General features: G+C 40.7%; 1 protein-coding gene across 6 annotated transcripts in view; it reads right to left on the bottom strand.

Moving 5' to 3' along the window:
- Positions 1-24277, bottom strand: part of FAT3 (FAT atypical cadherin 3) — a 682631-nt gene that overhangs the window by 373396 nt on the left and 284958 nt on the right. For all 6 annotated transcript variants that reach the window (XM_051850335.2, XM_051850349.2, XM_051850359.2 and 3 more), the window contains exon 3: positions 1398-1712. In XM_051850335.2, the coding sequence (XP_051706295.2) occupies positions 1398-1712 (315 nt within the window). The remainder of the gene's footprint in view (positions 1-1397; positions 1713-24277) is intronic.

The raw sequence follows: 24277 nt of genomic DNA, 5'->3' as shown, positions 1-24277 counted from the left end.
TGAATGAGGAGGGGCTTCCTAGCACAGGGCAGGGGTTCATTCTTTGGGTGGCACTTCTCCCACTTAATACAGTTCCAAAAGGTTGGACCAGGTTCCAAACTGCAGAGTCCGCTCATCCACATATGCAGGTCTCCATCAGACCTCCCTTTGTGTTATAAACAAGCACAAGTCAAATCCTAATGCAATACTGTTAGAATGCAGAAGTTTGCTAATCAAAATGAGTGACTCACCATTAGAGAAAACCAATAGTTACTGAAAGACTGATGAAGAGAGGGAAAAGGATGGTGTGGGGAAGCAGTGGAGTGAGAGAAGTGTGGCTGTCTTCTTGGGATTGTACCTATGGAATGCACAAATCTGTTGCCTTTATATTAATAAACTTTTTAAAATGAAAAAAAAAAAAAAACCTGGCATTCTCTTCAAATTAAGTTAGTGGGAGCCTGACATTTAAGAAATACTTGAGGTCAGACATATCTTTCTACTTTAATAAACACAGAAAACTATATCAGTAGTTCTACTGGAATCTGAGACTGTCCACACCAAAAATACTATCAACAAAACCAACCTAGCCTAACTATTGACTGGTATCAACTCACTTGACCAAGGTAAAAGTAATTTACAGCATTCTAAAACACAGTGCTTGGAGGTCCCAACCATTGCAACTCTGAGTCAGCTCTAAAAGAGGAAATCACAAGTAATGAATCTCTAACAATGACTCTGCAAATCATTTGTCCCACGTAGGTCCTTGTCTCAGAATGCAGTCAGCAAACCATAGCCCTTTGGTCTTTAGGTACTTCTGACCCTTCCAACAACAAACAAAGTTTTTATTATATCTCTAGAAAATCTTTGAGCAACAGATCAAAGATTTTAGTCTTTTTTACAAAGACTAACACACTGGAAGTTTGTTGTTTTTTTTTTTTTTGAAGTGTTAACACTTCCTTAATGGATAGTACAGGAATTGCAAAACATTCTGGGGCTTAAAGTTAAGGCTTTAAGCAGATCATTTCTGGGATTCAGTTAGACCAAGCAAGGGAGAAGTTCCCAGTCACAAAGGTGTCGCAAAGCCAGCCTACCTAAAGACCTCAGCACAGGACAGGATACTGTCTCCCAAGAAGGAGAAGGGGGTAGTTGGCTCTCCCAGGAGCTTTGAAATCACATTCTTATTACCACAAGTAAAGCAAATATATAGCTTTCAGAGAAAAGTCTCAGATTTTTGTGGGATCACTTCACCTGTGTCAGGTGAAAATAAAACATACCAAACATACTGAATGTTCACCTTTTCAGAAAGGAAAGACACTATTCAGAAAGGAAGACACTATTCTCTAAATAAATGTGTATAGTAAGTATCAGGCTAATGAATTTAAAAGCTAAACTACCAATTGAAAAAGTCATACTCTTACCTGTTTTGATATTCATGGCAAAAAAATTCTGAGGGTTCCCACTTGTAATCCTGTATGTCAGTTTTTCATTGGAGCTGGAATCTGGATCTTCAGCTTGGATCTGAATGACAGATACATCCTTGGGAGAATTTTCCATGACAACAGGATAATAAATAGGTTCTGAGGTCAGTGGGGCATTGTCATTCACGTCTTCAACTTCAATGTAGACCTCAATGGTAGAATAGAGTGGAACCACGCCCCGGTCTGTGGCATACACTGTCAGCCAGTATGACCCCGTTGTCTCTCGATCAAGAATGTCTGCAGCAGTGATGACCCCTAAAAAAGGAAATAGAGAACATGAATGCTACAGCAAAATAAGGAGACATTAAGTAAAAAACCCCAAATTCCAGAGGGCCACACTAAATAGTCTTGGCATATAGGAAAAAAAAAATGATAAGATTAAATTAAAATGACTCTTGGCATAACAGAAATGATTTTATGCAGGGCCATATATATTAAATAGTTCTGTTTTTGAAGTATAATCACATTCACAAATACTTTATTTGAATTTTGGAGGCAGACATCACACACATGCATACACACAAAGGAGACAATATGGGGGAACAGAAAAAGAGTGGGCTGGGTGTCAAAACAGTTCCCATGCTACATGGGAAATTGTTGCAATATCAAATCAACACCTCCAAATGATCAGGTATTGAATTGATTTTCTTTGCAACAAAAAGCTGCTGTGGGGTAAATTATTTCATCTGTTTATTCACAAAGAGTGAGAAAGACTTTTTAAAGATCTTTTACCTGTAGGAAAAGAAAATATTTTGCCTGCAAGTATGTAAGCTTCTTTCACCCTACTTCTCTGCACATCAAGTATCAGTTACTGCACAATGAGATTTCCTGACTGGGCTCGGTCTTCCTCAGGAACTCCAGAGAGGACTCTAAGGAAAACTCTGAGGCTCTTTGGGAGGTGCTCATATCCAGTCATTTTAAAATAGGAGTGCAACAATGCCTGGTGTGTTCTCTCACACCTTTCCTATTTTACAGTTGAAACAAGTGCCAACCAGGAAATTAGATGTCTGCCAGAGAAGCCAAAGAGAAAATACAGTACTCTCATATATCTTCGTAGCTCTCACCCAAATCACCAGGCTGCAGAAATGTACGGTAGGGACAAGGTCAGAAACAATGTCCAAAGTGATGCCAAAACTCTTGGGATTCAGTTTATAAAAACACTAAAAGTAAACGGGGTGTGCATACTCATGGAGTGTGTGGAATTCATGTAAATCCCCACACCATAAAAGACATCACTGGAAATGGTCAACAAGCAGTTCTTGATTTTCGCCCTGATTCCTCTATCCTCAGTATTCCTGTTGAACTTCCGTCTAAATTAGGCACATAATTTGACCTATAATCCCTGTATAAGCAAAATGCCACATACAGCAGCTAAGACTTAGGAAGGCATCGAATCAAAAAAGATTGGAATATTCAAAGTTGCCTAAAACCCAGAATAGCTAAAATATTTGAAGGAATATAACCCAGTTGCTGTCAAAGTTTCAGCCCCAAAAGTTATTCACCAAAGAATGCAGCATAGGATATGCCATGTGCCAAAACACAACTTTAATTACCTTCCACAGAAATAGGTAAACACAGGAGCTACTGTAGAATCTTGGGTGATGCCTGCGAGGCAGAATAGAAATGCCCACATGAAATTAGATGAAGAGGCACCAGATAATAGAACAGGAAGGAAACAAGATGTGACTTATGACTATAAAGACAGTCATGTGTTTTCCTTGATTGAAAGAATAGTAACAGTGTTATCAATTGGGTTGAGTCAGAATAGAATGTCAACATGATGTTAAAGTACAAAAAGGATTCTGAAGGCTGGAGACCTGGGCAGGTGTGAGCACATATAAGTACAGGAACCAGGCCCAGTTTCATGGAGCATCCAGAGCGGTCAAGAACCACCCACCACACAGACAGGAAAGGTGCTGCCACCCAAGGGAGACAGAACTCTGCAAGTCAAAGAGTGGAGAAGTGACAGGGAATCAAGCAGTCTCTGGAATGCAAACATAGATCAGACAGAAATGAGCAGGGGTGGGGGATACAGGTTACAAAAGCAGATCTACAGACATTGAGTGAGACACATCCAGTATCTACTGGACTCTGTGCTGGACATGGAGGAAGAGAGATAAGCAAGAGTGTCTCTGTCCTCCATCCTCAAGAGACTCCCAATCCTTCCATGAAGGCAGATTTCTAATCAGAAGGTCTGTACTAATGAGGTGATATAGCAGAGCCAACAGCCAAGAGGACCGAGTTTTGCCTGACCTAGGATAAGGGCAAAGAATCTAGAACCAGAAGATGGTGGGAGGAAAGGAAAACAGCATCACTGAGGAGTCATAACATTCTAGGTTGCTTGTAACATGGCTTCCCTTTAATATAAACTTCATAATCTTTTATAGCTTAGGCCCCAAGTGGGTAATTTGCTCAGCTAACTGGAGAAGAACCCTAACTTCTCTGCCTCAATATCCCAGTTACAAATTTAGAATATATTACTCGCTACCTATTTGACCCTCAACAAGGGGTTCAATCAAAGCAAACCTAGTTTTCTTAGACATTTTTCAGTGTTGTAATGATCATTAAAAGCATGCAAAGAGTTTGGTAAAATTCTTGCCAAAGAATAGATGCCGAGTGCCTCAAAAGCAACATCACAAGATTTATAAATAGTAAGCACATTCCAAAACAGAGGGGAATCTTGAAAGGTGAGGAGTTTGTCATGGGCTGTCACATTGTTTTTTTTTTTTTTTTCCCCTTTTTCTTCTTTGGTCATATGGTATTCCTGTTTATTCTTTGTGATCTGCCCATGACGTAGGAGTCAGTTTTTCATTATTTTAACTAAGATACTAGATAGGAATTTCTTAGGAAGGAAAAAGTTTAGTATAATTTGAAGGTTCACAATTTCAAATGAAACAGCCTCAACTGTCCAGGCATCTGCTGAGGTAGAAGGAGTCAAGATGATTACATGGCAAACCAGGAAGCAGAAACGACATGGGGGGTGGGGGGTCTCGCATCACCTGCCTTCCATGTGGTCTCTCCATGTAATGCCAGAATGATATGAACATGAGGCATATCCAATCCAATCATTTCCCAAAGACACTCAATTATACTAACTCAATCATTATCACAAACCCATTAACTGTTAACAGAGTTTCAGTGTATGCCTGAGTCTGAGGAGACATATCATATTATATGACACTTTCATATAAAAGTACTTGGGCATTTGGAAGGGAACAGCAGAGTAAAATCACTAAAGAGGAAACATAACGCAATAAGTAACAAACTCAAAGAAACAGTTCTTGTTTGTCACCTTGCCTGCCTCACTTACTATACACATATTTGCACACTCACACAGGGGCAAGCACACACACACAGACTTACAGTCACAATATTGCTTTGTGATCCTTGGAAGTCATTTAACTCTTTTTCCTTCCATCTGTCAAACTGGAAGATGCTACATCACAAGCCTTGGAAATTGAATTATTTTGAGCAGTCCTTGGATGAAAGGCAAATTAAAATATAGTGGTGGGGTTTTACACTCTTTTAAATGAAAGATCAAACACATTCCTTAAAAATTGCAATTATTAAAATAAAGTACGTCTATGGCTATGTTTACTCAGTATCTAGAAGTGCAAATGAGTGTTCAGGCGTAAGATTCATGATCAAAAAATTTGAGGACAAAATGAAATGGATGAGTCTGAAATGTGTTAATTATTATAAGATTCACACAAGGCTCCATATTAACACCACCAACGTCCAGCATTATGATTTTCTTGCTTCCATCTACGCTTCCATAGCTAATCACACTGTATGTGGTTACAACTTGAAACATGACCTCTTCTGAGCAAAAATCACTGCTGAGGCTAGCCAGCAATTGTCAAAATCACACATCATGACGCCTAAGCTTTGTGACAACTGTCGCATTTTTCACTGCTTTTCAAATATTAATTATTTAACATATAAAAAACTGCAAACAATTTGGTAAATTTGGATATGCATCAAACCATCACCACAATCAAGATAACATATCTAGTATCCCCCAAAGTATCCTGCATTCCATTTTTATTTTTAAAAATTCACATTCATTTATTTTCATTTTATTTGAAAAGGAGGGAGGGAGACAGAAATAGAGAAGAAGGAGAGATACAACAATCTTCTATCCACTGCTTTGCTCCCCAAATGCCTAGAACGGCCAGGGCAAGGCCAAGCTGAAGCCAGGAACCTGGAACTCAGTATGGATTTCCCATATGGGTGGCAGGGACCAAAGTACTTGAACCATCATCTGCTCCCTAGGATACAGATTAGGAAGGAGCTGGATCAAAAGCAAAGGAGCCAGGACAGAAACTGAGCCATCTGATACGGGGTGTGGTCAAAGCAAGAGGCATGTTAACATTGTACCAAATACCTGCCCCATCTTTCTAAATATTTTAAAGATTTATTTACTTATTTGAAAGTTATAGTAAGATAAGGAGAGACAGAAATGAGAGAGAGAGAGACAGGAGAGAGAGAAAGAGACAAGAGGGAGAGAGAGAGAAAAAAAATTTTTTTTTTCATCTGCTGGTTCACTCCCCAAATGGCTGCAGTGGCCAAGCCAAAGCCAGAAGCTTCATCAGGGTTTCCAGTGTGGATGCAGAAGCCCAAGCACTTGGGTTGTGTGGGGAGCAACTTGGACTATACTGTTACTGGAATTAAGACTTATTCTATGCATCTGCTCTCCCACAATATGGTGCTGGGAGAGAAGAAAGCAGCTTCTACACAGCTGCCTCCAGTTCAGCCAATAAACTGTAGGACTTGCTCCTGATTGGAGGAGAGCAGCGTACTCGGCGTGTGGGCAGCCGAGTTGGGATTGGCAGAGGAGGACTATAAAGGAGGAGAGAGACGGCATGCACCAGGAACATCTAAGGGGAACATCTAAGGGGAACATCTAAGGGGAACACCTGTGCAGCCCCCGAGAGAGCCGGCCGGCGGTGTGCCGCTCCCCTGCGGAAGTGGGGAATGTGGCAGGGGGAACCGCCCTTCCACGGAGGTGGAAGGGACAGTAGCCAACCCGGGAAGAACCAGCAGCAAACCCGGGGAGGGCCGAGCAGACGAAAGAACAGCGCAGGGTCCTGTGTCGTTCCTCCACGAAGATGGGGAGCGACATAATGGTGCCATGACTCGGATAGGAAACTTAGGAGGGAAGAAACGGGAAGAAATGGGAAAATATCGGAGAGAGAGACTAGCAAACAGCCTAGGGAAAAGCCGGACGAAAAAGGTGCCGGAAGAAGCTATTGAAAGCCTAGGCATAGACTCAGATACGGACTATGGGGGGAAGCTGGGAGAAATCTCTAAGGTCGAAAGCGAAAGTGAAAGCTAGAACAAACAGACTCGGATGCGGACTGTGGGGAGAAGCCAGGAGAAATGAGGGAGGAGTATTGTTGGAGGAAAGCTTGGGGAAACGTACCGGGTAGAGAAAAATGTTAGGGAAATTGAAGCCACGGGGGGCAGGCCGAGGCGGAGACGAAAGCCACTTTGGGATTCTCAAGTTAGCCCGGGAATGGGGGGCGAAGAATTGAAACCAGAAGCGGAAACGTGAGCTGGGTTGAATTCGCCAGGTTAGCCCGGGGAACTTAGATTGAATGCTAGTGGCGGAGACGTAAGCTACGCTGTGTGACTCGTGGAGGCTGCCGTGCGCAGAGAGAGCGTGCGGGGCACAAGTAGATAGGGAACGCTGGGCTAGTGCGAGACTGCGGAGTGTGCGCGCAAAGCCGAGCCGCGCAGATGAGAGAGGCGCGGGCTGAAGCGGCTCAGCCGGGAAGCCGCCGAGAAGCAGCCTCGGGGCGGGCACCGGGAAGCCGCAGGGATGAGAAACAGAAGTTTAGAAGTAAAATGAGAGAAATAGGAATGTTGGCAGACAGAAGTAAAATGGGAGAAATAGGAATGCCCGGAGATAGAGAAATAGAGAAATAGAAAGGCCTCCCCACAATACTGCAATGAGAAGGCTTGGATTCGGTCTGCCTGATTAGTGAGGCGATGAGCACCTGCAGGCGGCTAGCAGCTTATGCACCGCAGGTCACCGAAGACGGGCACGTTATTAACATCAATAGTCTCCCCACAATACCGCAATGAGAGAGCTTGGATTCGGTCTGCCTGATTAGTAAGGCGGTAAGCACCAGCGGGCAGCTCAACCAGAGTGTGAGCTGCAGGTCACCGAAGATAGGCACGTTATCAACACCAATAAGTCACCCCACAACATGGCAATGAGAGAGCTTGGATTCGGTCTGCCTGATTAAGGCGGTAAGCACCAGCAGGCGGCTCGACCAGAGTATGAGCCGCAGGTCACCGAAGACAGGCACGCATCAGCGCCTAAAAACCTCCTCACAACATGGCGAAGAGAGGACCCGGATTCGGTTTGCCTGATTGATAGGACTTGTAAGAACCTGTGGCAACTCTAGCAAGCAGAGCAGAGTGTGTGCCACGGGGCACCGAAGACAGGCGCGTATCAACGCCAAAAATAAAAAGAAAGGGGGATCTGTGGGGAGCAATCCGGACTGGACTAAGTTACTGGAATTGGGACTTATTCTATGCATCTGCTCTCCCACAATATGGTGCTGGGAGAGAAGAAAACAGCTTCTACACAGCTGCCTCCAGTTCAGCCAATAAACTGTAGGACTTGCTCCTGATTGGAGGAGAGCAGCGTACTCGGCATGTGGGCAGCCGAGTTGGGATTGGTGGAGGAGGACTATAAAGGAGGAGAGAGACGGCATGCACCAGGAACATCTAAGGGGAACATTTAAGGGAACACCTGTGCAGCCCCCGAGAGAGCCGGCCGGCGGTGTGCCATTCCCCTGCGGAAGTGGGGAAAGTGGCCAGGGGGAACCGCCCTTCCACAGAGGTGGAAGGGACAGTAGCCAACCAGCCAACCCGGGAAGAACCAGCAGCAAACCCGGGGAGGGCCGAGCAGACGAAAGAACAGCGCAGGGTCCTGTGTTGTTCCTCCACGAAGAGGGGGAGCGACAGGTTGTCCTCTGCTGTTACATTAGTAGGGGGCTGGATCAGAAGTGGAACAGCTGGGACTCTAACCAGTGCTCATATGGAATGCCAGCACCGCAGACAGTGGCTTAACCTGCTGCGACACAGCACTGGCCGCATCCTTCTAAATTTTAATTCCTTACAACACACTCTGTGTACCTCTATGCAGCCACATATTAGCCTTCTACTGCTACAAATTACTTTGTATTTTCTATAGTCTTATAGAGCTTAAATCATACAATATATATTCCTTTTCTTCTGTTTTATTTTTTCACTCAGAATAATTATTTAGGGATGAGTCCACACTATTGTGTATATGACATTAGATCATTTCTTAGTAATATTCTATCGTGTGGATACATCACAGTTTTTAAAACGTTGACCTGTGCAGCATGGAAAGCCAAGACACTCTGGCAAAAAGATCTCTGTGAGTGAGATCCCAGTGGAAAGAACAGGTCTTCAAAGAAGGAGGTACCTTTCTCTGAAGGGAGGAGAGAACCTCCACTTTGACTATGACCTTGTCTAAACAAGATAAGAGTCGGAGAACTCAGAGGGCTTCCATAGCCTTGGAAACTCATGACTGGAGCATAGGGAGATTACTGATGCCATAGACAGGAGTGTCAATTGGTAAAGCCAACAACAGGAGTCACTGTGCACTTACTCCTCATGTAGGATCTCTGTCCTTAATGTGCTGTGCATTGAGATTTAATGCTATAACGAGTACTCAAACAATATATTTCACTTTGTGTTTCTATGGGGGTGCAAACTGTCGAAATCTTTACTTAATGCATACTAAACTGATCCTCTGTAAAAAAAAAAAAAAAAAAAAAAAAAAAAAAAAAAAAAAGAAATTATCAACTCCCAACTTGACTCTCACTGGGATTAAACATGACAATAGGTCTGATCTGATTTCATCATCATTTAAAAAAAATCATCTATTATTTTTCACTTTATGTTTCTGTGTGGGAGCAAACTGTTGAAATCCTTACTTAATGTGTGCTAGGCTGATCTTCTGTATGTTAAGATAATTGAAAATGGATCTTGATGTGAATGGAAGGGGAGAGAGAGTGGGAAAGGGGAGGGTTGTGGGTGGGAGGGACGGTATGGGGGGGAAGCCATTGTAATCCATAAGTCGTACTTTAGAAATTCATATTCATTAAATAAAAGTTAAAAAAAAAAACAACGTTGACCTGTGCATGGACATTTGGGTTACTTTAGCATTTTGCTATTACAAATAAAGTTGCTAAGGACACTTACATACAATTTTCATGAGACGGATACTTTCATTAGTCCTGAGTAATACTTAGAATAGCTCTATCACATTGTGGGTGTATGTTTGCATGGTTTTTATATTCCTACTTGCAATATATGTGCCAAGTTCCAGTTGCTCCATGTCTTCAATTGAGTTTAAGTTGGCAGGGCTGGTTGCCTTAATTTTAGACACGTCAATGAATCTGTAAGGGTATATCATTATAATTTTAATTTGTATCTTCCTGATAATGTTGAGCATCTTTAAAAGGCTCATCTTTCATCTGAGTTATCTTCCTTAGGTGTTCAAATGATTTATGTTTTAAAAATGGGTTTTTTTTTAAGCTTTGAGAGCTCTTTACATGTTCTAGATAAATGTTGCTTATCACATATGTGATTTGCAAATATTTTCTCCAGTCTGTGGCTTCTAGTGAATTTGAAGAACATAAATTTAAACATTTTAAATTAAAAATATTAATAATTAGACACATTTATCATGTACAATGACATTTCTTTCTTTGTGCTCCTAGAACCAGTTTAAGATTTAACAATTTTTAATATTTTGCCTTATTCATTTCACATGTAGATATATCAACATATATATATATATATATTCTTGAAAACCAGAATATGAGTATCACAAAATGTGGATTTGACAACAATGATCATAAGATGCAGAAAGAAGGGTATATTGGCATGTAGATGGTCTAATTCAGTGAAGAAAATACGTTTTGATGACAGCCAATTGTTTCTTTTACAGATCATGCTTTTGTTGTGTTAGGTGCTATATGTGATCCATTTTAGGTTTAGAATATGGTTCAATGTATGGCTCCATGTTGATTTTTTGGCATGTAGATGTTTACTATTACAGCCATTTGCTGAAAACAGCCCTTTCTCTACTGATCTGCCTTTGTACTTCCATCAAAAACCACTGACTGGGGCTGGCACTGTGGTGTAGAAGGTTAATGCTTCACCTGCAGTGCTGGGACCCCATGTGGGCACCGATTCAAGTCCCAGCTACTCCACTTCCTTTGCAGCTCTCTGCAAATGGCTCAAGTACTTGGGCATCTGCACCCATGTGGAATACCTGCAAGAAGCTCCTGGCTTCAGCCCGGCCCAGCCCCAGCCATTGCAGCCTTTTGGGGAGTGAATCAGCATATAGAAGATCTCTCTCGATCTCTGTCTCAATCTTTCTCTCGTTCTCTCTCTCTCTGTCAAAAAAAATCTTAAAAAAAAAAAAAAAAAACACCTCTGACTACATATGCATGGATCTATTTGTGAGCCCTCCATTCTGTTCCACTGATCTTTGCCCCAGTCTTGATTAATTCAGCTTTATCAGTCTTGAAATGAGAAGGTGTAAGTCTTCAACTTTGTTCTTTCACAATGTTGTTTGCATTATTTCAGATCCTTTGTGTTTCCATATGAAATGTGGAATCACTTTTAAAATCCAAAAGAAATTCAGGAAGCCCATTAGGATTTTGACTGGGATTGCATTGAATTTATAGATCAATTGGCATAGAATTAACATCTTAACAACTTTGAGTATTTTGATACATAACATGGCATTTCTCTCCATTCATCTTTTTATTTAAGCAATGTTTTATAGTTGCAGAATATACATCTTGCACATTTGTTGTCAATTTTTCCATAAAATTGTCTTATTTTTGATACTATTAAAAATATCATATTTTGTTTAAAATATTTATTTATTTAAAAGAGTGACAAAGAGAAAGGAAGAAGACAAAGAAAGGTAGAGGGAGGGAGAGAAGGAAGAAAAGAGAGAGAGAGAGAGATTTTCCATCTGCTGTTTCACTTCTCAAATGTCTGTAACAGCCAGAGAGAGGTCAAGCTAAAGCTAGGAGCCAGGAGCTCCATCTGGATCTCCCATGTGGGTGACAGAAACTCAAGTACTTGGGCTATCATCCATTGCCTCTCTGGCAAATTATGAAGAAGTTGGTTTGGATGTGGAATAGCTAGGATTCAAAATAGGCACTCCAGTATGGGATGCAGGCATCCCAAGCAGCAGCTAAACTTGCTATACCACAACACTGTCTCAAAATTGTCTTTAAAATTTGTTTCTTGTTGTCAATATATGAAATTGATTTCTGTATGTTGATCTTCTACCCTGAAATTTGCTTATCAGTCCTAGGGTTTTATATATAGATGAATATATATATATATATATATATATATAAAATCTCTATATATGTACATTCCACAAGGTTTTCTATATAGATGATCACATCATCCTCAAATAGTTTGACAACTGCTTGCCCTTACTTTTGTTTCTACACCCAATCAGTATTTAATCACTATGTGTCTAATAAATCCAATAAATGAATTTACATTAAAGTTTCTCAATCTCTCATTCAGTAAATATTTCTTAATACATGTACTCTTGAGGTAGTGGCTATTTTTGTCTCCATTTTAAAGATAAGAAAACAGATTGGGTTAAGTAAATTATCAATGATCCCTGAGTATTAAATTTAAGATCCATTCTTCAAACTATGGTATGTCAGACTTGAGACCAGTTATTAATCAAAACTATATTGTCTGCTTAATGTATGTAGATATAAAATCCACCTAAGAATTTCTGGTCCAAAGAAGTCCCCCCACCACCACTCACCTCTGATAGAGAAGTATATGAACAGTGAAAACAACTTTCAGTTATTATTATACTTTCTTATGAGGGTTTTCCACATGGAGTATACGTATCATAAAAAAGATATTTCTTGGTTTTCTTTGGCATTTACCTTTAGAACACGACTGTAAAAGAAAAAGCATTACTGATGCCCTTCAAAGAGAATCTGTTTTGATTTACAAAGATATGCAGAATTTATCCTTGGTCCACTACCCAGCATAGTCCTGCAGTAGGCATCCCCAGAAAGGTGTCTCCTTCCATCTGCCTGCTAATAGAAAATAGGTTCTATAAAGGCCAGACCTCTGCTCGCGTAACTGCTCTAGTTTCACTGCCAACAACAGTGCTGCACATGGCTGACACTCAAAAAATATGTGTTTACGACACCAAATCAGCAGCAGGCAAGTTTACACCACTGAAGAGATAAGCCAGCCTCATTCAATCTGACCTACAGGGGACTGCAACACATGCCAGGTGCAACTGACCCCTGATGAAAGTATCCCTCCCACCGTGGTGTCCCTGAGCCAGCATCCAGCTCCGGATGAGTCAGGTGGAGCTTTCACCACCACTAGGCAGTTCCATTGAGTGCAGGGTTCTGTACATTGAGGCAAACAGTTAGGCTCCATAATTGCACCTGCTATTTTTACCTGTACCTCTAGAACAAAACAGAACAAACCTGCAAACAACCATTCACCTAGGCAGCTCTTGAAGTATGAGAGGATGACTCTCTCTTTTCTAGCTAAAAATTCTTCCCCGTGTGCCACACAGGCATCTAGTTCCTTCTTCAGCCTGATCTCTGTGACTGAGTCAGTAAGATATGACCTTTTTCCATTCACAAGTACATACTGAATGGGGGTAGATTAACAACATCAATTAGGATAACCCATTCACAGTGAGCTTCATGTTCCAAGGAGTGCCTCCCAGTGAAAAAGACTCAAGTGATTACCCCAGTTGGGAATGCATACTGCCCCTCCCATGTCAGCCACCCCTGCACTTCTCAGTTGAGATACCCAAATGATGCTGCTAAATAGGAACTTGTCATTTCTTTAGAAATACATAGTTGGAATTTTAAAACATGTCTGAATTTTTTAGATCTGCTTTTGTTTAAAAATTATTCTTTTCCTGTTCCATATTTATTTGCTGTATAATAGAGGCAGTAACAATGCAGAATTCTTAAGGCATCTTAATATTTAATTGTATAAGCAGATACACAGAGTTTATTTATTTGTTGTTGCAGAACTGTGCACAGCTTGAACTTGAATTAGTTGATCCCAGCATGTAGCACATACTAGCCATAATTGTTCCTTTTTATTCACAAATATTAGAAAAATATATGTACAGTGTGCTCATTGAATCAGCTGTAAACATTTTTTGAGATGAAAGGGAAAACGTCTGGAGCTGTTCCTGATCAGATGAATGCTCCCTGTGGGTATCTGACTCATCTACCTTCTAGCCATATCCCCTATGCCCTGTGCCACATTCAGACATCCTGCCCTCAAAGAATGACACCCCAAAGACTACAAGAGCTCAAACAACCTGTCCCCAGAGGCTACAGGCAATGGTTTGGGGGTTAAAATACGATCAAAATTACCTTGCGAAGATTACCATAACAAACAAAAAAATTTAAGAATGGCTTGATGGCCTATTTTTGTAGATGTTCCTAAGAGAGTTTGTTTACTTCTGCATGATATATTTAATCATTTCTAATCATTTAAAATATGAACTCCCAATTCTCAGTAAAGTTTATTTTTAGCCTTCTATTTCAAAATAATTACAGATTCACAGGAAGAGACAAAGATATAGAGTCCCCACTCAATCCCCACGAATTTCCCCCCTTCATGTTAATGTGTCCAGTACATTTTTAAATGGATTATTTCATTTCTAAAAACTCACAGACATCTTTCACAGGCTCCACAGACAAAAGAGGTCAAGTCTTGATACTATTTTTCTTCCTTTCTCTATGCATCTTGAACTTGTGTCAGGCTCTTGGTGCTTAACAGGGATCATTGTTCTGCACAGAGTGTGGTAATAATGAAGGAAGATGGAGGTCCTATCCACACAGGACCAACGAGGGTCACTCCATGCACTTCTGGTGTCATACCTATAGCTGCTACCAGTCTGAAATAAATGGCACAACTGGAGTGAGCTGACAAGTGTGAACCGAGACCAGCAGTGAAGTGCTGGACAGAGAAAATCTTATTATGCTTCAAATGAACTTCAGGCTCTACATATTATTTGTGCATATACTCACACATACCTTACACATCATATCTTTGACATAAATACATTCTTTATACACTTTGAAAATAGAGAATTTTGAGCAAGTTGCTTAGCTAATCAAATGACAAAGTCAGGCCTGGATTGTGGAACACGGAATAGAAGTCATGCTCTCTTTTCATCATGTGAGGTATATAACTAAATCTGCCCATATGCACCCATTGTCACAAAATGAAGGCAATTTTAAATCTGTAAGCTCCTCGGTCCTCAAACTGTACTTGTATCAGTTCTTGGTAATAGAAAATTCAATATTTTCATCATTTTCTAAAAGTTGCTGCAATGCATTTCTCTGAATCCATTTTTGTATCTTCTCAGAAGATTTTCAGATGTTGGACTGGCTTGAGATCATGCAAACTGGAGAACTCTCCCTGTAATATCCTCATTCTTAAGCTTTTGTGCACATCTACACAGACTGCTCCTTCTGTCTCTATCCCCTCAGATTACCTTCTCTGTTTCTCTTGGCTCAAAGAGGATTTTCTTTTTTTTTTATTTGACAGGTAGAGTTATAGACAGTGAGAGAGACAGACAGAGAGAAAGGTTTTCCTTCTGTTGGTTCATTCCCCAAATGGCCGCTACGGCCAGCACTGCGCCAATCCGAAGCCAGGAGCCAGGTGCTTCTTCCTGGTCTCCCATGCGTGTGCAGTAACCTGAACACTCGGCCATCCTCCACTGCACTCCAGGGCCACAGCAGAGAGCTGGCATGGAAGAGGAGCAACCAGGACTAGTAAAAGAGGATTCTGAGAGAACTCTCTCACTCAGCCAGTTAGGGCTAGGGCCAGCCTCTTCTGCTTTTTATCTTGTTCTTTATTTTCATTGCTCTATGTTTCCTCTGTGAGCTCCCCGCAGCTACAGAATATTTTTGTCTTGCTTTTCTCTATCCTGGGGTGGCAGCTGGAAATTTGGAACTTTATAAATGCAGAATAATATAAACGAAGGATAGCATTATTAACATTTGGTAAATTCAGGCAAGGTGGGATGGCTGGCTCTTGAAACACAAGCACCCCGAGGATGAACTCCACTAGAAAAAACAAAACTTAAGTCAACTAGATGGTTTGCTCTTTTGTGATCCCCATACAAAAGAGAATGAGGGTAGACTGTTTCAAATATCTTGCTGGAAATAATTGCCACAATAAAGACTTCTTGTTCAGAATTTCATAGCACTTACTTAGGTTCTGTACTTCATTGAAATACGCTTAATTAAAATGGTTTGGGGACTTTGGGCAAGCAAGCATACATGGATGGTGTCAGTCAGGGAAGCCATATGGTAGTTGAACTTCTACCTAGTTGAATCAAGTTTACCATTATTTATAAAGCATGTGTATGTAAATCTTACTCGGCAATGCTAACTGTCCATCTTGAGGGAGGATTGTCATTAACAGTCTGGTTTATTAAACTGTAGTTGTAAATACGCTTTTGTTTCTAAGCTGCATTAGCAAAACTTATTTTTCAAAAAAATGTCCATTATGAATGTTGAGTATTTTCTTAAGTATTTTATATCTAATTGTAAACCTTTTTTTCAGAAGTCTTGCTTTCTATTTGTTAAAGATGAATGCAATTTTGAATAATGTAAAAAAAAAAAAAACAGAACTGATGTTTGACTTCTCTGATGGGTATGTGGAATTAATAGACTCGAAAATACAACTCTCCCTATGTATAGGAGGCATCTCCAGTTTGGGGCTGCCCATCTGCCACTCCAAATGCAGATAGCGTCATGCTAGTATCCCTAAGCTTTAACACAAAGATGCAGCTTAATAAAGACATCAGATGAACTTATCTTGCACTAAAACACAGCCTGTCCCACAAGTACACCCTGCAGGCACTCAGAATCAACACCTCCAGACCCCCAGACTAAGCACCAACAAGGCACTCTCAGTGGGCTCCCCCACAGAATCCCATTCTCCCTGGACACTTTCCCTTTTGCTTTGTTCCCTGCTCTTCCTGCCAACACCCATTGATTGGACAGCTTTTATTTCTGCAGAAGGAGAAGAAAAACCCACACCACAGTTTGCTGGGAACAATGATGTACTGAAATGCAAGCCTCCTTCAGTCCATGTTATTTCACGGGGCTCAAAGCAGAGGAGCCACACATAAGACTAAGGCAAGGGGCTGCAGCCTGGATTCAAGCTTTTCTTTGGAGCTAATGAAAATGGACAGCTCTTCTTGTCTGTATGGGACCCAAGAATTCTGAAACTGAGCCCTGTGCTCAAAAGCTTCCTTAACCATGAAGTTCTGTAGGCTGAGAAAACACAACTGCCACTTGATTTTCTTTTATAATTTTTTTAATCTAAAGTGAACAAATTTCATGTATTACATACATACAGATGTAGCAGCATAATGATACTTTCTACCCTATACTCAGTATTCTCCCACACTCTTCCCTCCTTTCTTATTATTTCTTTTAATTTTCACAATACCATACTTTCAGTTTATTTTTTGTGATCATAAGCTTAACCCTCCACTAATTAAATAATTCAACAAACAGTGAGAAGGAAAAAAAACACACTGTTCCTCAACAGTAGAGACAAGGGTTATAAATAATAATGAAATCTCAAACTGTTAATTCCATTCATATACATTATATTTTTTATACTTTATTAGTTACCACAGATCAGGGAAAACATATGGTATTTGTCTTTTGGGGACTGGTTTATTTCACTAAGTAAAGTAGTTTCCAGTTGCACCCATTTTGTAGCAAAAGACAGGATTTCGTTCTTTCTTACAGCTAAGTAGTATTCTATAATGTATAAAGATAAATGCTTTGGAATCAGCTTTTAGAGGATTCAAAATGCACACCTGATCTCTGTATATTTATTATAGTCTATGTAGCTGGTATAGGGCAACAGTAGCCCAAAAACAGGTATCTGACAGCAGCCCAGGCTAGAAGTGACCTATGCAGCTTTCACTCAGGTTTCCCCCCTGTAAACCAGATTATTGCCAACCTCAAATCCTTTCTGTGGTCTGTGCTAATCTGCACACCCACCACACACAGAACAATGATCCAGATTGCCCAATTATAGAGCCAAGTTGAGTCCTAGAACCGTGGAAGAAATACTGCCAGACAATATACTAAATAAGGTTAAGAAGAAGCTGGTGTTAAGTGTCTGAAAATGGGATGGTTGTGGCATGAAGAGTGTGACTGGATTCTATCTCTTGAGAAGAAAAAATGAGCATCAACTTCAGCACAGAGAATCTGGTTTGATATCCATAGACATGCTCCAACAGCAATGGCTGTCAAGGGAAAAGCTACCTGAAGGAAACTCAAGTTTCTTTTTTTTTTTTTAATGTGATTTACAGAGATAAATAGATAGTAGATAAGTAAATAGTAGATAGACCTATACAACAATCTTTTGCCTAGCAAGGAAATTTGGAGCATTCAAATTGGCTACCAATTAAATCTTTGTGCTAAAAATCCTTAATAGTTCATTGTATAGACAATTATGAAACATAAGCAAGCTTTTAAAAAGTTCTATTATCTCATTGTCCAGAGATAATAACTGTATATCCTTGGTGTACTGCCTTTGCTTGATATTATTTTAACTTGAATCCTCACCCTAGCATACTGAATATTTTTACACACACAGTTCTATATGATTTTTTTTTTTTTGACAGGCAGAGTGGACAGTGAGAGAGAGAGAGACAGAGAGAAAGGTCTTCCTTTTGCCATTGGTTCACCCTCCAATGGCCGCCGTGCTGTGGCCGGTGCACCGCGCTGATCCGAAGCCAGGAGCTGGGTGCTTCTCCTGGTCTCCCATGCGGGTGCAGGGCCCAAGCACTTGGGCCATCCTCCACTGTACTCCCGGGCCACAGCAGAGAGCTGGCCTGGAAGAGGGGCAACCGGGACAGAATCCGGCGCCCCGACCGGGAGTAGAACCCGGTGTGCCGGCACTGCAAGGTGGAGGATTAGCCTATTGAGCCAGGGCGCCGGCCTGATTTATTCTTAATGACTATAATACTGGTCAGTTTCCTGATACCCTAACAATAAAAATGCAAACTCCTTATGTGCAAGAATTTCTTGCTTTGTCACCGTTGGATGGCCTAGAGCATCAGCTAGCACAACTAGATGTTCAATAAATGGCTGCTGAAAAACTCATATGATGGTTCTTATTTATTCAGTGAAGTCATTCTTGTTAGCTTATTTTAAAATTTTTTTCATAATCATAATTCATACTTTGAACAAGCTTGTATCTGGATTTTTAAAAATTATTCCCTAGTTCAAGTTCCCAGAACTTGGATTGGTGGGTCAAAGGGTTTATACTTTGTAAAAAATATTTAATTTTTCATTTGAAAGTCATAGTTACAGAGTGGAGGAGAGACAGCAGAGAGGTCTTCCATCCACTGGTTTACTCCCCAGATGCCACAACGGTCAGGGCTGGGCCACACTGAAGCCAAGAGCTAGGAGCTTCTTTGGAATGTCTCTCATGGGTGGCAGGGGCCCAAGCAGTTGGGCCATCATCTGCTACTTTTCCCAAGCCATTAGCAGGGAGCTAGATTGGAAATGGAGCAACCTGGACATGAACTGGAGCCAATATGGGATGCTGACATAGGTGGCAGCTCTACTCACTATGCCACATGGCCCCAGGGGTATACACATTATTAAATGAGCTTGATTAAACTGCCTTCCAGAAAGTTTGCACCAATTATACTGGCACCCCAAGTTGCTGATCACAGCTTGACTAAATATTTATAAGATTTGTATTGTTTGTCAGAGGAAAAGCACACATTCTAATTTAATACCTAAACAGGTAACCTTTATGAATTAACAAATTATGAATTAACAACTTTAAACAATTCTTTTTTGTATTTTAACCATTGGATTCAGTGACAAAATTTCATGCTTTGTGGTAACACCAAACACAGAGAGATTATGTTGAAAATTTTCCCAGGAAGAAAAATTTTCTGTAAGTCATATTTCAATTAAACTAAATTTTGTTCAGAAAAGCAAATGCTTCAGTGATGAAAGTGTTGTCAGATGATTTTTATCTTCATTTTTTAGATTTTTAAGATTTTCTTCATTTATTTGAGAGGTAGAGAGTGAGAATGCATGAGTTCCCATTTACTTGCTCACTCCCTAAATGCCTATCACACCACGAGCTGGGCTGAGGTTGGAGCCAGGAGCTTGGAACTGAGTCCAGGTTTCTCAGCAAGAATCAAATTACTTGAGCCATTGCTACTGCTTCCCAAGATCTGCACTGGCTACAAGCTGGACTCAGGAGCCAGAGCCAGGACTAGAACCCTGGCACTCCAATATGAGAGAAGGCATCTTAAAACTGCTCAGCTAAATGCTCACTCCCCTAGAACTTTTAAATGACATTTCAGAACATAACCTTTAGTTCTGTAAGCAAGAATATTTCAAGGTGGGTGTGCTGTTTGATATTACCTGAGCTTCAGCCCTATTTTTAGATGTATTTACTACTGACACTATCTATGTATGCACATACAGTATCTGGGGTCCTTGATCATTTGCACTGGGAATATGAATTTCTCTTCTTTTGCTTAGAAAAGGCTTTTCTCTTTTAGGAAGTCAGACTTAAAAAAAAAAAAAAAGTTCCTAAACTGTAGTGTGTCGCTCCCCCTCTTCACGGAGGAACGACACAGGACCCTGTGCTGTTCTTTTGTCTGCTCGCCCCTTCCCGGGTTTGCTGCTGGTCCTTCCCGGGTTGGCTGCCGACCCCTCCACCTCCGTGGAAGGGTGGCTCCCCCTGCCACTTTCCCCACTTCTGCGGGGGAGCGGCACACCGCCAGCCGGCTCTCTCGGGGGCTGCTCAGGTGTTATCCGGATGTTCCCCTTAGATGTTTCTGGTGCATGTTGTCTCTCTCCTCCTTTATAGTCCTCTTCCACCAATCCCAACTCTGCTACCCACACGCCGAGTACACTGCTCTCCTCCAATCAGGAGCAGGATCAGCTCCTGCAGGTTATTGGTTGAACTGGAGGCAGCTGCGTAGAAGTTGTTTACTCCTCTCCCAGCGCCATATTGTGGGAGAGCAGATGCATAGAATAAGTCTTAATTCCAGTAACTTAGTCTAGTCTGAGTTGCTCCCCACAGTAGTGATTCAAACAGACGTTTAGGAGGGGTTTCCTATACCCATGTAGGCACAATAGCGCATGCAACTATCTGCTCCATGCAGGGTGGGTAGCACAAAACGGACTTTTAGAAGCAGAACCGATCGACTCAAAGGGCTCCTTAGCTGAAAGAAACTTTCAGGCAATCTTCCTTTCAAGAGGCTTTTTTCTCCAAACCATAAGAAATACTTTGGTCACTTTCCCTCATTTTTCCCATATCAGAATATGAAAATTCTAAGTAAACCTATATGCACCTAGATACAAATCTCTAAGTTACTACTCCACAAGAGTAATAGCTCCGAGTAGCTTCCTAATAAAACAACGAAAGCACACAGCATACTTACACTTCTCAAGTGAATGCACTCTGACTTCCACAGCTGATTTCATGTTTACCCAGAAAAATTCTCACGGGGGTTGCACAGATAACTGCACACGTGATACAGAAGCGGCCTTCGCCAAAACAGCTGAATTTGTTCCCTTCACAAAACATTGCAGGTGATGGAAGTAAACCAGACAAAGGAAGATGGATTTGGATCTAAGTTAATACTGTTGTTCCCTTCAACTAAAAACTCATGACTACATTTATTATGACAAGTTTATAAAAGCTTACCATGAGAAAAGCACCCTCCATAACTTCTAGGTTTTTGTTTCATCTTTTTAGATTAAATCTCACCAAACTGCATTTTCTACTGAAAAGTATTACCAGAATCATACAGAAAATGTCATACTTACATAACCAGGATGTGTTGATTAGGTTATAGTGTGTGTGTGTGTGTGTGCATGTTTGTTTGTATTCTCATATTAGAATGAAATCTTCCAAATCACTTTAATTTTTTGCAATGAAAATATTAAACTCTTTGTTTCTCCACTTATAACCTAATTAGCTGCTGTAACAGCACAAAGAAACCACTGTCCAAAAGGAGGAAACAGTACTGTTTTTCTCTAATTGAGTTTCTTCAGTTCTCATCTTCTATAGATTTCTTGGATTGTTTTCCAATTTCCATTCGCATTGCACCCCATTAAATGACTCTAACCTCTGACACATACACTCCACCTCAGATTCATCTTCTATTGTAACTGAGATGAAACGTGCCCACTTGCTCTGTCACACCTCCACAGACACTGACAAGCCACATATAAATTCTAACTCAGTCTTTCAGACCAGGCTTTTACAAGTAAAAAAAAAATTCTCATCTAGTTTCCATCATTAAAAGAGTTCAGTGTACCTATGGACACTGCTTGCATGTTTGGTAGTTGTTAATTACACCAAGAAAGGAAAAGTACAGGAAAAGGGGAGTCTGTTAAGACTGGTCTGTTACCTGATGCTTCTATGCAGATAATTTAAGTTGCTTTAAAATTTCTACATTTAAATGTGCTTAGTGATTGTAATGTATGTAAACAGCAATATGGGTCATAGTGGGCTTTAGAGGGAATTATAGAGATCTGTGAATAAACTGCTATGCAGTTGCCTCAAGAAAGGAATGAATAATCATGCTGATTTTCCTCCCTTTGTAAAAACATTAATCAAGGACTGCCCATGTGAAACAGGTAATGTGCACACAATCACAAATCACTATTTTAGCAACTTTTTCTTAGCAATAGCATGCTATCTGGACTACTGTCAAAATTCAGCAGAAAATAATTTTTTTTGTCTTTACATGTCATTACTAAAAAACGTGTGTGAACAGCTTAAGTGAGAGTAGGTGACCCAGGGTACAGAAAGTATGCAAACAGGTACTCTAAGACAAAAACAGAACACTTTCTGCTTTGTGGAGTCACTAATCTCCAAAGCAGACTTGGTCACGCATTGGCCATTATTACGGTGTTGAATACACCATCCTGCAGCATTCTTTGTAGGTCTGCCTCTCTAATGAGTGTCTTAAAGAAGAGCAAAGTTTTCTTCCTCTTCTGCCCACCCCCCATCTGACACACCTATCAGTCAATGAATGTGTATTAAATAGAACAGAAACTCCAGAACAGCAGCTACACACAGAGATATTCTGCCAGGGAACATGCCAACAGGTAAATCTTGTCGGGAAGATCATAAAATCCACCACTATTCCACTATTCTTGTAGAAAGAGGAATTATGGAGAGGACAGGGAAGCTAAAGTGTAATTTATTTATTCATAACCAATTAAAGGAGTACTTCAAAGACACTGCCGACACAGAATTTTGAAATCAGCTATAAAAATGCTTTATTTTTAGGGGGTAGAGTTAATCTGCCTTTTGCAAATTTTCCTGCCGAGAAATGATATTAAACTCCTAAGTAACAGTTGTTCACAACCTACAGGCCTCTGGAATGCCCTACTTCTGTTTCTGCTATCAGCCCTGAGTCAAGAACAGAGACCAGAGAGGTTTCAAATGCTGCTTAAACAAATAGGCATAGTAGTAGCTGGGAACCATCCAAAAAAAGATGGGTGGAAAATACCACTAAATCAAGTTAGACCTGCTCCCTGAATGCCCCGGTCTGAGCACTGACCTCCCAAGAAGTCTGGCTCCTTCACAGACTCTGGGCGGTCTTCTGGCTCGCACACCATATTTTCCATGGCACAACTTGTCTTTGGTATATGATCTGGGCCTGACAGTGATAGCTGTGCTAAAATGAAAAACTACAACTATTTAGCGTCCATTACATAATAATTCACAATCTCTGATGGAAATGTTCAAGTCACTTAGGACTCTCAGTTGGAACAATGTATCTCTTTGAATTTAGATGACAGCAGTTATTCATTTGGACAATGTAATTCATATAATGTACCTCTCCTTCACCATAACCTCTGCCACTATGAAATGATACCACTTCCTGGGACCATCTCACAAGAGCCAGAAGCAAATCCTATTACATAACGTGTACTGTAACCCACCCAATTTTATTGAGACATTTTATTCCTACAGGAAGAAAAAACCAGGGTGCTTTGTTTTAAAATTACAATTAGCAATGATCACTTAATGAAATGCAAAATCAATGGAATCTATCTGACCTATGTACCTTTTTTTTTATAATGAAGTACAATCAAATGGAAAATCAGCATGTGCTATATGTTGGATGGATTAACACTGCTTTGAAAAACATGTGAGAGAGAAAATGAGGGGAAGAGGAATAGCAGAGTAGAGAGTGGAAAGAGAGAGAGAGAGTAGGGAGACAGAAAGGAGAGGGAGAGCGAGTGAGTGAGAGAGAAAAGAGTTTCTGGAATCAGGATACAGAGTGAAAGTTCAGCGACAGATCCTAATTTTGTAGCCGACACCGACAGATCCTAATTTTGTTTCTGTTGTTCATTGAATGCTGTGCCCCTGTGAAGGTAACAATTTCTCTAAGTACCTGTTTCTCTGTCTATAAAACAGGGATGCTACACCATGCAGAGTTGCTAAGGTTTAAAATAATGCACTCAATCCACTCATTACAGTAATGATAGCAAATCTCATTTGTCTTCTTTAAAAAGATTTACTTATTTATTCAAAAGGCAGACTTACAGAGAGGCAGAGGTAGAGGTCCATCCTCTGGTTCACTCCTCCAATGGCTGCAAAGGGGCCTCTAAAGCCAGGAGCCCAGAGCTTCTTCCAGATCTCCCACCTGGGCGCAGAGGCTCAAGGACTTGGGCCAT

Source organism: Oryctolagus cuniculus, chromosome 1 (genome assembly GCF_964237555.1).
Source record: "Oryctolagus cuniculus chromosome 1, mOryCun1.1, whole genome shotgun sequence".
NCBI classification, from domain to species: domain Eukaryota; kingdom Metazoa; phylum Chordata; class Mammalia; order Lagomorpha; family Leporidae; genus Oryctolagus; species Oryctolagus cuniculus.
Note: the sequence above shows the minus strand (reverse complement) of the source record. Positions and strands in the feature narration are given on the sequence as shown.